Genomic DNA, 14,236 nt, shown 5'->3' with positions numbered 1-14,236 from the left:
AAAAGGCATCATTTATATCAGCAGCCTCTCTCTCAAACACGCGCGCGCGCACACGCACCACACTGCAGCCTGTTGGAGCATCATCGATCCTTCTGATTGATCAGCTGTGGGTCTGTGGAGCTGAAGGGTGACAGTTGCTTCCTCACACAGCTGAGTCAGCAGCTGCTGACGGTAATAGCCCCCCCCCCCCCATCTCCTCAAACCAGGCCGCGTTCATTTCCTATCGCACACACAAACAAGCCACACACGGGCGCGGCAGAGGCCGAGTGATGCACAAACTGCTTCCTCATTGCCTCTGTTTGTTTAGCTGCTTCTTCTCAGCTGTCAAAGGACCCGCGGGAATCCAAAAACGGTCCGGATGATCGCACCAGCGTTAGAGCAGAAGATGTAGTGGAGCTGCAAACGGGCAAACACGGAGTTTCCAGTCAGGGAAGTCCAGCGAGCCTGCGTTGAGAGATCAGTCATCAGAGGCAGAAAGAGAAATGAAAATAGGGAAGTGCGATGACGGATCAGCTCTTACTGCACATTTGATGTATATCTTCACATTCAAATTGCAGCTTATGTGAAAGGAATTGCTTAAAGTCATCTGGTGCGGCCTTTCACAAAAGCATGTTTATCTTCTTTTTTATTTTACAGTGGATCTAAAACAAATTGCATCACACACAAGTGCATCACACCTCGTCCCTGTTCCCCCCAGCAGGACGTGCCAGACCAGCAGAAGCCCTTTAGTTTATTGCTTGCATATTATTTATCACATTTTGCTTTACTGCTTGTCTTAAATCTTTGGACTTCCTCTTTGTTCATGCTCTGTTGTTTCCCATCTACATTAATGCATCTCAGCACATTTCCAGTGAACTCTCTCCTGATTCTGGTCATCCCAGTCCCTATAAAGCTGATGTTATCTGCCTTTTACCAGCAGAATGAACTCCAATAAAAGCCGTATCGGATTTCCTCTGGCTAGATCAGAAGACTAACGTCTGTTTCTTCATCTGCGAGGACTCAAAAACTTCAGGTTGTCACTGCTCGTTTGGCAGCATCACAGCATCCAGACTGCATCAGAGACAGCGATGTCCTCGTCCAGCATCGTTTGATCTGATATCTGCTTTTTACTCATCTGTCTTCATCTGCTTTATATCTGCAACACGCAGGACCGGCTGTCCGTTCAAACAGGAAAAGCAGTGTACTCTGACCGCACATGAATCGATATATTAATTGCTTATTGATACAGAAGTGAGAAACAGACAATGTCAGGTGTGACGTCTGAAGCGTGTGATTGTGTCAAGGTTGCTCTTTTGCACGTAACTTTAAAATTAGATCATTTCTGACCCAGCTTACAGAGACTGCCTCACTTCCTTCCATCACTTTGAATCTTAATTTGTCCTTCACACCACTGCGGTGCATAAAGTTCAGCCAGAACGGCTGTTTTTAACCAGCTGTATATTCATTTATTCATATTTGGTCCTTGTAGATGTTGCCCGCCTGCTGTATTTTCAACAATAATTTGCACATCTTCCTGTTAAAGTAGTGACATGATGCTGTGTATAATCTGGACATCTTCAGAATTTAAATTTGCATATTTGACATGTTTGTATACATTTCTTACAAGTCAATAATTACACCAATACATTATTAGACTAGAGTGCTAACTTGTTTTTATTGCCTTCTGTCAAACAATGAATAGTTACAGAATATTTTACAGAAACCTCGTGACATTTCATGGCATGACGGACAAACAAATGTGAAACTCAACCGACGGGGTTTGCTCAACCCTATGAAAGGTTCAACCGCTACACACCTTAAAGTGTACACTCTGTTAGAGTGAGATATCTTTCTTCAAAAGTCCATGGTTAATTTGATGACAAGCTTGTCCTAAAATAAATTCATGAAAGGATTTACATCACATATCTGATCATAGTCGAATTCAGACGCAACAAAAATATCAAAACTACTCATTTCAAAAGCGAGTGCAATTCACATGATGACAAATTACAATATTTAAGTGGCAGTGACAAAGAAAGCTGTTACCAGAGCACCACTTCTACAGGTCATGTCACGTAATTTCTCACAACACTAGAGGGGGAAAGCGCTTACGGGAAGATAACCTCAGAGGCGTTTTAAGTTCTTTGTCTTCTCTCGACAGGTTTTTAACGCTTCAGATGTCTCCGAGAAACAGAAGAAATGTTCCATTTCGAGCAAAAAAACATACTGAAACAGAACCTAGCTCAAGTGCAACCGAGGTATTGTGGAACACGTGACATTACATTTGGCAGGGACTACAAATGCGACAAAACATTTTTTAAAAGACCATTAAATGCATAAAACCGGTCAAAGCACAGTTCCAAAGCGGCGTAGCTTATACAATAATTACTCGTTACATCATCTTATTCAGAGAAAACACATGAATTCATAACCATTTTAGAAGTCGACAACACAAAAATACAATGTTTTCAAAAAATACAATTCGAGATACTGAAAGGTACTGAGGACAGCTACCAAGACGGGGAAGTACAGAATGGGAGCAGGACGCTGCTTCAGAGGCACCCGGTCAGTGTGAGAGGACAGGCTGACACACAGGTGGACAGTCGAAGGGCTTTTAGGTTTTCAATTTTTTAAAAGAGCATCATCCAATTCCCTGTGGCGTGAACGTGAGTCATTGTTACACTGGACTAAGAACTGTACAGGCGGACCGTGTGCACAGGAGGAGAGAAATCACTGGATCCTCTGCGACAATCAAATCCCGACACAGGAAGAACGAAAACCAAGAGACAAATGTCTTCACATAGGAGAGGCTACGTCCATGTCCAAAGTGAGTGAATCTGTGGAGGAAATCCAAACACGAGCTCTTAAAATCACTTATCAATCCAGTCCTGCAGTGTATGTGTGTGTTATTCTTCTTCTATGTTTGTGAGGACCAGTTTGAGGTAATGGTGAAGACATTTCTTGTGGTGTTGGTTAAGGTTAGAGGGCACAGTATCAGGAAATCACTGCGTCAGTAGGCGCCTACGTAAGTTCAAATATGTGTGTATGTGTGTGTGCGCGCACCATTGGTGTGTTTGTGACTCACCCAAATGTCCCGGATTTGCTTCAGCTTCATTGTGCATCAGGGAGTCGAGCGTGCGAGGCGACATGGGGAACAGGTCGCTGGTGTTTCCAGAGTTTGTGCTGTGAAAAAACAAAGAGGAAAATTATGTTTTGTAAACTGAAACGCTCACTGCTGCTCACACACACACGCACGCACGCACACACACACACGGATACCTGCGATGCTGTTTGTGTTAGTCAACATACTTTCAATATAACTGAAGTGACGACGCTGTTGTTGTGGCACACAACCACAAGTGATGAGCTATTAGTCACCCCTTAACTTGTGTGCGTCAGTGTTCATGTTCATCGCACTGACCACAGGGCTACCACAAGTCAAACGGGCTGTGATTGGCTGCGTCGTTTAATAGACATGAGTGGTTAATGAGTCTCATCACAGGACGGTAATTCAGCATTCGTGTCGGTGTGCAAATTCAAGGCCAAGAAGGAGAGCAGATGAAAAATGGGATGCATCTGTGTTAAAATACTGAGAATAATTTAGATCTAAACAGCAAAATCCATTAGAAACGAAACTGGGCAGATGCTGGGCATGCTGCATGCCGTTTCTCACTTCTCTTTCAGGCAGTGCTGAGCACACTAACACAAATGCATTTATGGTTAACACTGATGTTAATGAAAGCTACTCTACAGTCAACGTGACAACAGCTGGTTAGCACAGTGGATTAAGTGGATCGAACAGACCATTAGTCAGGTTTAACAAAGCACAAATGTCTTTTCTTTTGTGTCCGTCTTTGTTCAAACTGACATGCTTTTGCCTTTTCACATGATTTTCATCGGTAGTGCTACTATTGTCTGAAATCTCTCATCAGTTTTCCTCAAACAATTCTAGCAGAAATACTCTGGACTGTTGAATCCATACAGATGGCTTTGGTGGTGGAATTATGACACAAATGTCTGGGAGTGGGACAAACAACTCAACCAAATGACAAACTGAGGAATGGCGGGGAGATGCTCTCGTATTAGCGCCAGGAAAGGTGAGTTGGAAACGAACAGGAATTACAGTATGCATGTGGGGGGTGCTGCACCAATGTCCCTGAAGCCCACCCGTCAAACATACAAACAAAGTGACAGGATGCACACACAGCCCTACATGCCACCTCTCCCCGAGCGCCTACCCTGGGAATCCGTTCCCAAGCAGCTCACTGTCCGGCAAGTCCATGAACACGGAGGGACACCTACGGAGACAGGTCAGGATCTCGCTGAGCAAACCTCACAACGCCATCAAACCCACGACCAACCAAAGCACACATGGCTGCCTGGCCTGCGCACACACTCCTCTGACCTCAGTCGACCTCACACCGTCGCACCGCGATGCTCGGCTGGTAATGAAACGTGAACTCGGAGTCCATGTTTCATTTTGCTGCGTTCAGTATTTCTGACACATGTTAGTTGTGAATATCTAATATTCAAATTTCATTTGTTCTTCCTCTGTTAATGGGTTTGCACTCAGAGGTCACATTTTTACTTTGCTGCTAATTAGATTCTTTTGGCCAGTTTGGCTGTGTTCACACAGTATTCAGAAATGATAAAATAGAAGTAAAACTGCATCTAAAGCACAGTGCTTAGAGGCTGAAACCACACTTTTTGCCAGGTGTGAACTGCAGTCTGTCTAGATGCACATTCAGGCTGGTGGTTCCTCCAATAATGCTGATGACTCACAGTGCAAGTGAAAACAGTTTTATTCTCTTTTCTTTGGACATTTGGCAACTTATAAAAAAAAAAACGTTAAAAAAAGGAAGTGCAGTAACATTAAGAAAGAATTTCTTGTCTTTGCGAAAAAGAAACAGTAACGGCTAGCGATAAGGGCGAACTTAAGTGGAGGTCATTGGGTGGCATGAGATCTTCCCGTAAATACTTAAAGACAAGGGAGAAGTGGGAGATACTTACGGGGTAACGCAGATGAACTTTGTCTTCAAGTATGGCTGAATAGCTGTCAGGAAAAAGAAAATGTCAGCACAAAAACTACCGACCACATTAAAAAGTGCGAGAAATAACATGCATGTAAAGCAGTATGTGTTCCTCTTCAACTGCACTGACGGCATAACAAACAAGGCAGTGACTTACTGCCCGTAGGGTCTCCTCCCATCTCAGGTTCAGGAGCTGCCTCTGGTCTGCAGTATTTCCCAAAAGCTTCCTCTTTGGGGATTTCAGGGTAGAGGTACACGAGAGGTGAAACCAGGATGTTGGTGGCATCCATAATCTTGTAGCCCATGATGATGTCGGCGAAAGACATGCTGTTGAGCTGCTGCTTGGTGTACGGCTCCACTGACTGGATCTGCGTCTTTCCTATAACAACAACCGAGGAAGCTCAGTGTCAGGACAGAAAATAACCTGGAAACAGTAGAAGAAGAAGTCCAAAAATACTCACCGCTGATGTCTTTCTCCACCCATGTAAATGTAATGCCGCCCTCCTTGCTGCTCTCACTGAAGCGCAGCAGGAAGGTGCCCGGCGGCTTTGGACTGAGAAGAGCCCTCTCCCTCTCCTTACTGATAAAGCCCATGATATACCTTCAGGAGAGCAACAGGAAATCACATAAATAGATGCTGGGTTTAAAAATGCCAACTCTATTTTAAAATCATTGCAGCTGACGGGCAAAAGAATGCTCAGGGACTTGACTGAGCAAACAAACAAAGGACGACCTCTCACCCTTCATTCCACAGGGCCAGGATATACTTCTTCACCAGGTCAATGATGTTGTCCAGCCACACCCAGAAGGAAAAGCCTTTGCCAGCCATGTTTTCCTGAGAAGAGGAAGGAGAAAAATAACTCGCATCGAAGCAGTACAATGGGAAGAGGGCAGAGGGAACCGTTTGTGTTTGGCAGTACCTTACAGAACTTGGCCCAAGTGATCTGGCAGCCAGAGTAGTTGACACAAGGCCCTGGATTGGACAATTACAGAATGACATCCCTCATCAATACATGGCACAGTGCAAAGATAAACATTTTTGGAGACTTTTAGGCGCGACACCTCACCGAGTAATTTCTCAGCCAGCGTGGTGAGCTGCTCAATGGTCAGGCCTCTCTTGGTGGTGGAGGAAAACTGCCAGCTTAGCACCTCAGCGACCTGATCCCACGTCCCCACTGGAGGTTTGGTGAAGAAGTTCACGTTCTGTGCAGAGACACCCGGGTTTAAAAACAACTCATTTTTTCCACTGCAAACTGCAGATTTCAGTCCCTCTCCACCAGAGGGTGCTGTCTCACCTTCGGGTGGTTAGTCAGCATGTTGTACCACAGGATGGAGGCCCAGGCGTTGGGCATCTGGCAGATGTTTGAAATGACCACCACAGGCAGGGAATGAGTCTGCACAAATGGAGGAAAACATTCATTTCAGTATGTTTTTCAGCATCTTCTCTTGTTGACATTTACTCGCGCAATACGATGCGAAAATGCTCCTGCTTCTATTTCAGCACGCTGTCTCATTACGAGACTTCCTCAGGACGCACTCTCGTTATTACTGCTCTTACACCTAGAGAGCACGCTGCTGTTCTTAGCACAGGATATTCTGATGCAAAGGGGTTGTCCTTTGTCCAGCGACCCCACGCAGATGTAACACCCCCAACATAAGATGTGCGGCTCATGAAAGAATGATCTGATTCACCCACATTAAATAATAATAAGGAAGTGAAACAAATACCACCTGTCAAATGATTATGTTTCAGACGCTGTGGAAGCTGCTTTGACAGCGACACAGCTTGTTGGATTTTGACTCAGCGTCCTGACACTACGGATGAGGTGCGTAGGAGGTTAGAGGAAACACAATGCATGCTATGTTGGACATGAGACTTAACTTGGTCATAACATACTACTATGACACCTGAGTGTCTGCTGTCTGCACGTTAAAGGAAACACATTTCTCACCCACAGACTATTGGGGAAAGTTGTACAAATCAAACTAAAAATATGGCTTGTCATACAGTTTTGTTGACTTCTGGTCTAACATGAAAGTTAAACTGAAAAAGTTTGTGGCACAGAGACACGATACTGACCTCCAGATCTATCTTCAGGCCTTGGTGATAGACTTCTGTCTCAAAAGTGATAAGATGGAGCTCCTCTGTGACGATCAGAGAGGCCTGGAGAAAGCAGATTATTCAGACCTCTTGTGTATAAAAGCATCAAAGATCAAGTTTAAACAAAACGTATCAACCTTACACATAGAAAACAAGTGTCTATGCGAGCAATTTGAGCATTAAACTACAGCATCCCACCAAACGTTAGAAACAGCACTTACGTCACTGTTGGTCCGGCCACCATTACCACACCTCTGTTCTCTCAGGGTCTGCAACAAACAGGAAGTCAGTCAGTGCTCCATAGCGGGCTTTTAGCGAAGAACTTTGACTCAACCAGCTTCACCTCTATAACTCACCAAGTGTTTAAACTCTGCTGACAGGCTGCCATTGTTGGACTCCTCCATGTTCATAACTTTTGTGTTGGTGCCGAGGATGTTAAACTTCCGCGACCTAAGAAAATCGAGGAACAGCAGAGAGTGAGACTTTTTTCTGAAATGCTGAACAGAAAATGCTCAGGCTTGAAAAGATGTTTTTAAAATCTTACCCTCGAATTGCAGCCACATCTCCAGATTCCCTAAAAAATAAACATTTAAAATCAGTAAATTCTCCTGCGGTCTTCAGTCAAAGTCAGAGTCTGATGAAGACTTAATACAAATGTTAAAACCTCCACATCCAAACAAACTCACTTGTCAATGCAAACTTTAATTTTCAGCTGGTAATTGAGTTCAGGAAACTTTACCAGTAACCTGGAAAAATAAGAGAAAAACGACAGTCAACAAAATTCATCAGGATATCAAGTGATGCTCCATCAAATGGCACCTATAAAAAGCTGCCACTGAAATGTAGAAAATGATGTTCGTTGCTTCTGAGGTGTGTTGGGGGGGTAGGGTCCTACCTGACTTTATTTGTGAACTGCACTCCTGTCTTTATGACCAGAGGTCTGTCTGGATGCATGGGCATGCACGGCTGTCTCTCCACTACAAAAGCACTAGAAGACAGAGGGGATCAAGTTTCAGAGAGAGAAATCCAGCAAACATCAGAACAACAGCTGGTGAAGAGAACCTAAGGTCAAAGGTCCCTTCGCTGATGATCTGCAGCTTTTAGAGGCATCTCAGTCCTCGTTCAGAGACTCAGATGTCATCACATTTCCTAGAGACTGAAAGCTCAGTAACATGGGTAAGCTTAATTGCGAGCTCTGAATCTGTTCAAGGCATGCATAGTTTAACACACAACAAAATAAACACTACATATATCTAACTGGACATTACAAACACATCTGCAGAGCAATCAATTTGATCTCCCACTGTCACTTTGCAAACTAAGAAGAAGATGTGTTGCATGCAGTACCTCTTCATCAGGTTTCTGAACAAGTCCACGATCTTCTCCTCCAGGGCGGGCCGGTGCTGGATGATGGGGTCTCCTTTGTAGGACACCTTCTGCTGAAGCTCCTCCAGCTTCTTGATCTGCTGTCGAATCTGGAGCTGCGACTCAGCCAAAGATGTGATCCTGGTCAGAAAATGAAACCCAGTTCAGGATATTGATGAAACCTGCCTCTGCTGGCAAATACCAGAGAATAATTGTGGCTGGGAACATGACTGCAAAAAACTTTTTTGCTGATGTTGGTATAGATGAAGGGAGATCGGCAAAACGATAAGTAGAGCAGAGAAAACGGTGCTGCGTTTCTTATAGTTTGAAGCAATTTCTTGATTTGTGGCCAAAAGATATATTTAACTATGTTTCAGTGCAGCCCACAGCCCAAAGTATTTCCTCAAAGCTTTCATCAGTTTAAAACACACATTTTACTTTCCATTATATTTAGGAAACTGCTCAAACTTTGCCTGGTTACCATGTTTCGAGGCGGTCCAAGCAGATGTTCGGTGGACCTCCAATACAGGCAATTTGCTGCCTTCTCTTCCAGTCTGCCAGCTCCTCATCTGTCAGGTTCTTCTGGACATAATCCATGGCGGTCAGCAAGCCTCCCATCTCTGTCACAATTTGCTACGAGATAACCAGCACAGCACACATTAAACTCATAAGTCCGAGATGATGGCTGTTAAGTCTCTCGCATTTTTCTGACACAACATGACAAAGCATAGACACGCACCCTCCTGAGCTGGTCCAGGGCGCTCAGCATCTGCTCGAGCTGAGCCATCTTCTGTCTGGTAGCAGCTGCTTGGCTATTCCCGTTTAGGTCCTGGGACAACTCTGGACAGAGGGAGGACACATCAGGACAGCAATCAAATGTGATTCAGTCAATTTATAGCGAATAATGAACCTTCACCTGTGAGTTAAAGATCACTGCTAAAGCTGAGAAACGTGAATTTGAACGTACCTCCTTGGCTTTTCAAAGTCTTGTAATTGAAGTCAAAGTCATCCTGCAAGTTCTCAAGCATTTTCATCTTCTGTTCCATATCCTGAAGAAAAAGAAAACACAGGACGATTTATGTATTTATGACAAGACAGACTCAAGTCATCTTCAGGATTCTTCATACTGCATCTTAAAGCTCTTAAGTAGCGAGTCACTGATGGAAACTAACCTGCACGCGCTTCCTGATGTCTTGAAGGTTGTGCTCCAGGATCTGCTGCTTCTCTGTCACTACTGTGCCAGTGGGATGGGCTGCCTGGCCATCCTGCAACACAATGTCAAACCATTGTGAAGACCTATTCATGACTTGATTTGTACGTATGCATTCATGAACTGAAGCTCCTTCATATAATATGAATACCACAGCGTAGCACAGCTCTACCTGAGCAGCAGAGGTGGCAGTCTGCAGCAGTCTTTGCTCCTCCCACAGACAGCGGGCGACAATGCGTGCGATTTCCATCGGCTTCTCCAAGTACTTGCTCTGCAGATGCTGCTTGATCCGACGCAGGTTATGCTGGTAGAGGACATTGTTCTCCTGCAGGAAACGGCTATACTGCTGGTCTATTTCCCCTAAGAGGTTGTGGAACACCAGGGTGGCGTGCGACTCTTTATTGGCAGCATAAGCCCTGGTAAAGGAGAATATAATCAGGATATGATCATTTCCAGTTCCTTTAAACACCTTCACATCTGCTTTTTTGATCTCATCAAAACACCCTGTATCCCACAAGATACCTGGGAAACTACCAAGGGGAACAACTGAATATTTCTTTCTAATGATAATTATGCATATGAGTGAGATACATAAAAATACACACTGATAGAGAACCATGTTGAATGGCTGCTGGTGGAAATGATGCCTAAATGATACCGGATCTGCACTAAAACAGACAACATAACCTCTTTCGCTACTTCATCACTCAGCACAGAAATGGTGCGATGAATATTATGCATGAGATCTCTGCCGTGGCGTCATGAGGGAAGAAGTTGGCGTGATAAGGAAGAGGGTAACAATGAATGATAAAACAATAGCTGTCGGTGCGGCGAGCCATCAACAAGTCACGGTGAATGGCCCGCTGCCAGTGTGGAGGAAGAGGAGGATAAAAGCTATTTAATGTCATTTGTTATCAAAGAGGAGAAACAAAAGGAACTCAATTATTTCTCACCAGTCCTGACTCTCAATCCAGGGGGCAAGGAACTGCCGCAGTTCCATGGGGAAGCTGTCGCTGTACAAGTGGTACAGCTGCTCCAGGTACCTGGTCTCCAGCTGCTGCAACTGGTTCCACTGAGCCATCCTGACACACACCTCCTGAAACCTGCACACAAGAGATGGAGGTAATACACAAATTGAGCAGCACTCTCTGGGATGGCACTCACTGCTGCTTATTAAAAACACAAAGTCACACGTCTTAACAGAATAACTGTCACACTGGTCAGCAAGAAATAACTAAGTGTCAGGTTTTCTCTCAAAATCGTGACAGGCCCTTTCGAGGCCTCGTCTTCAGCACAGTCACTTCCTGTTCAGGGAAACACTAAGTCTCAACCAAGAAATATAGGTCGACACGAACAGCTGACAAGTCCCTAAGCGGACAGGAATTTGTGCGCTTTTAACGAGGGTTTGCCCCTGCCGTGTTCGCTGGAAACAATGAAAACCACACTTCCTTTTCTCAGCTGTTGAAACGCTACTGCAGGAACGTATTCTTCGACATAATACAAGATTGGCACTTTTTCATTTCCTTCATATTAATTTTCCGATGAGCACAATGCAACTTGAACAATATGCCCTCATTAATCCTAACTCAGCTGTTTGCAACAATCATCCATCAGATGCACATGGATGGGGGGGGATCAGCTAGCCTTCTCATCTTACCAACAGCAGGCTACACTCGTCCCTTGAGGGCTCTAGACCGTCCACTAACAATAACCAGACACTCAGTAAAGCCAGCAGAAATCTGTCTCCTCGAGCATCTGTATTAAATGACCAACTGAAGCCTCTCATTAAACCTCTTACATAACTTTTACATATTATTGCATTATCATCAAAGATTTGAGTCAAAGTCAGAGTAGTACTTGGTTGCACAATACTGTATTGCACAGTACAGTATGCAGGATTTAGATATAAGAACAGACATTTAGCATAGCTCTGCTCCTTAGTTACTGATGACTCAAACACGCTCTTGACAAGAAACCAGACTCGGCTCTTTGTTTCCACGAGCGAAGATGGTGCTCTCGCTGCCAGAAGGCACAGATATCAAACACAGTGCTGGTAGCATGTGAAAAGGTCATATAGGTACCCAAATTTGCACTCAACATCTGCATCACTCAAACTGCACTTGATAAACTCCGTCTTTAATTCATCTACGTGTGCACTTGATGTTTTACCCACTCACTTACTTGAGAGGACAGAGTAACAGAAACTCCTCTCAGTGTGATACAATCCGACATAACACCATCACTAACCACAGACTCAGTAATTACAAAAGAGTTAATCAACTCTAATCTCACGGTGTCAACAAGAAGGAACATTAGAGGCTTTGCAAAAGTGTCCTTTACTTAAGATTCTGACACACAGTCGCACAGAAAACACAGGTGTAATCCATAATATTAACAATTTAGGTGTGAGGGCATTGTCAAATGAAAACCATTATGGAGGTTATTAATTACACCTGTGTAAAGGACTTCAAATGACCAACGTGAAACAGCACAGTAACTTCTAATGGACTGAATAATATCGTACGGGTATACTGATCTACCTGCTAACTGAGTGTAAGAATTAATATCATGTAGTTTCTATTTAGGTCAGCCTGAAACAAAACATGTTACGTTTCACCTCAATCCCTTCAGTGTCCCAAAGAAGCCTCTTCTCTTCAAGCAGACATCTGGGTGAGGGTTTTTTTTTTTTTAAGCAAAACTGAAATAGTCCATCAAATGTGATGGTTTTCATGAGACCTCCGTTCCTCTTTCCCTGACATACATGAAAAAGGTGCATCTGCATAGTGTGAATTTCTGGGCCCGTGAAATGAGTCACTGTCAAAAAGCATTTCTTTCTCCTTTTCATCATCCGAATAAATAGTTTCTATTCTCCATTTCTGGTGAATTTGGGTTGACCGTATCTCGCCCTGGTATTTCATTTCTCATACTGAGCAGGAAAGAGAGGACCCATGAGGCTCAATTAGTACAATTTACACACCTCTGGGCATAATCTGACCTCCTCTGTATACTCTATTTTCCACTACCTTCATCACGTCCTTCCATGTATTTCCACTGAATTACAGAGTTACCATGAAACTCACCACCTACACCAAATGACTCGACTGCTCTGACATATGGTGAAGTCCATCTGCGAGCTCGCCGCAGGATTATCAATGACCACAGAGGAGGTGCAACGCTGCTTTATCATTGACTCATAGTTATATTAAACAATGTTTGGTACTGAGGTAACGCCACAATTGCTGGCTGTTTGTATCAGATGATTTGAGGCCTTGGAGACAGACTGAAAGATGGTGATCTTATACAAATACTGATTCAAATGCCAAGGTAAGCATTTGGCCTAAGCACTACAGTTTTAACATTGTCTGAGTTTTAACAGCCTTTTTCAGACGTTTGCCAGGCCGGACAGGTGTGTGCTGTTTGTCCAGTTTCCAATGCTCTGCGGTCACCTGGCACTAACTGTAAAGTACAATGTGATTCCTGAAGCCCTGATGCTCCAGGAAGTATTTCCTTGAACACACAAAGAAAGCAGCACTCAAGGAAGCTTTTCATTTCATGGTGTGTGCGAACCCAGGTGACAACAAAAGCAGCCGCTATCATGCGTGTTATTCCTGTATGCATTTCATGGCAGCCAGAAAACACTGATCACAATCAACGGCATTGAAGCCTGGTAGACTGCATCACTGTGACTCCACATCTGTGAAGATGGCATTTTGAAGACCTCTGCCATACACCTCAAATCTGGGCAGGAAATCCCCAAATCAAACCCAAGTCTACTGCAGACTGGAGAGTCAGTGCAAGGTGGCAGACATGTTGTCCCGCGGAGGGGATGGAGATGGGCGTGACATCCGAAGGCAAAAGCACAACAATTACCTGCATTTCACCGTCCAAACATGCATCCAGGTGAGGTTTGAGTTAATGTTTAGCCCTGTTTAATGACACCTGACGTCTGTAACGTTAGACCATTGTGAAACTAGGCCATCCAGAAACAAGACATAATTCCACGCGACCAAGACTGAGAGTCTTGGTGGTAAGATTAATATTATAAGGAGCAAGCAGACGTAAAGAGCTGAAGATTTAATGTAGTAACACTTTTGTAACTTACGCAACATCTTGAGCACAGAGGTTTCTCCAGCATGAATAACTTATAACCTCATCACAATGCTGCAATTGTTCGGTACTGTAGCGGATACCAGAGCTCTCCGTGCATCACAGTGCTCTGATCTAACATAATAATGACAACAAACCCGAGCCAGGTCCAAGAAAACGTGTTAAATAAACGCCAAAAGCAGAAGTCGGTAAAGTCGCTTACCTAACTCGATGTTACGTTACTCCTTTAGAAAGTTGCTCCGTAAAAAAAAACTCAAACTCTTTCGACTGAAAAAAACTGCCAGTAACGGTCAGTATCGACTTTTGTAAAAATTTAGCGAACAAAAGTGGAGAACACACGGAAAAAGGTCGGAACTCTGTCGCTTATCCTGCCAACACGCGAAACACTTCTCCAACGCACGTAAAGACCTGCTCAGAGAGCCCATCTCCTTCACTGCAGTGTTT

At 44.1% G+C, this 14,236-nt stretch overlaps 1 protein-coding gene across 2 annotated transcripts; it reads right to left on the bottom strand.

The window, feature by feature from the left end:
• Positions 1 to 1,635: 1,635 nt before the first annotated feature.
• stat3 (signal transducer and activator of transcription 3 (acute-phase response factor)) lies at positions 1,636 to 14,227 on the bottom strand. 2 transcript variants are annotated; one of them, XM_070980283.1, is made up of 24 exons: positions 13,995 to 14,224; positions 10,639 to 10,788; positions 9,858 to 10,101; positions 9,648 to 9,740; positions 9,443 to 9,524; positions 9,215 to 9,315; positions 8,957 to 9,108; positions 8,458 to 8,616; positions 8,006 to 8,098; positions 7,797 to 7,856; positions 7,655 to 7,684; positions 7,467 to 7,560; positions 7,332 to 7,379; positions 7,090 to 7,173; positions 6,305 to 6,403; positions 6,077 to 6,212; positions 5,930 to 5,982; positions 5,750 to 5,844; positions 5,471 to 5,610; positions 5,167 to 5,388; positions 4,990 to 5,032; positions 4,218 to 4,277; positions 3,065 to 3,162; positions 1,636 to 2,816 (listed from the first exon to the last, which is right to left on the bottom strand). In XM_070980283.1, exons 2-24 carry the CDS (start codon positions 10,764 to 10,766, stop codon positions 2,776 to 2,778), a joined length of 2,355 nt encoding a protein of 784 aa, XP_070836384.1. In that variant the 5' UTR covers positions 10,767 to 10,788; positions 13,995 to 14,224; the 3' UTR covers positions 1,636 to 2,775. The 2 variants fall into 2 exon arrangements, with proteins under 2 accessions (XP_070836384.1, XP_070836385.1); XM_070980284.1 differs by lacking the exon at positions 4,218 to 4,277 and having other exon boundaries at positions 13,995 to 14,227.
• Positions 14,228 to 14,236: the final 9 nt, after the last annotated feature.

This window comes from Chaetodon trifascialis, chromosome 15, assembly GCF_039877785.1.
Source record: "Chaetodon trifascialis isolate fChaTrf1 chromosome 15, fChaTrf1.hap1, whole genome shotgun sequence".
Classification (NCBI taxonomy): domain Eukaryota; kingdom Metazoa; phylum Chordata; class Actinopteri; order Chaetodontiformes; family Chaetodontidae; genus Chaetodon; species Chaetodon trifascialis.
The sequence above is the reverse complement of the archived record's forward strand: the minus strand, read 5'-3'. Positions and strand labels throughout refer to the sequence as shown.

What these genes read in the sequence shown, in the direction of transcription:
- stat3 (XM_070980283.1), bottom strand. Translation starts at nt 10,766, where the DNA reads ATGGCTCAGTGGAACCAGTTGCAGCAGCTGGAGACCAGGTACCTGGAG. An exon ending in TTGGACCGCCTCGAAACATG is followed by an intron (nt 8,617 to 8,956) that starts GTAACCAGGCAA and finishes TTTTCTGACCAG; the next exon opens with GATCACATCTTTGGCTGAGT. An exon ending in GGGAGGAGACCCTACGGGCA is followed by an intron (nt 5,033 to 5,166) that starts GTAAGTCACTGC and finishes TTTTCCTGACAG; the next exon opens with CTATTCAGCCATACTTGAAG.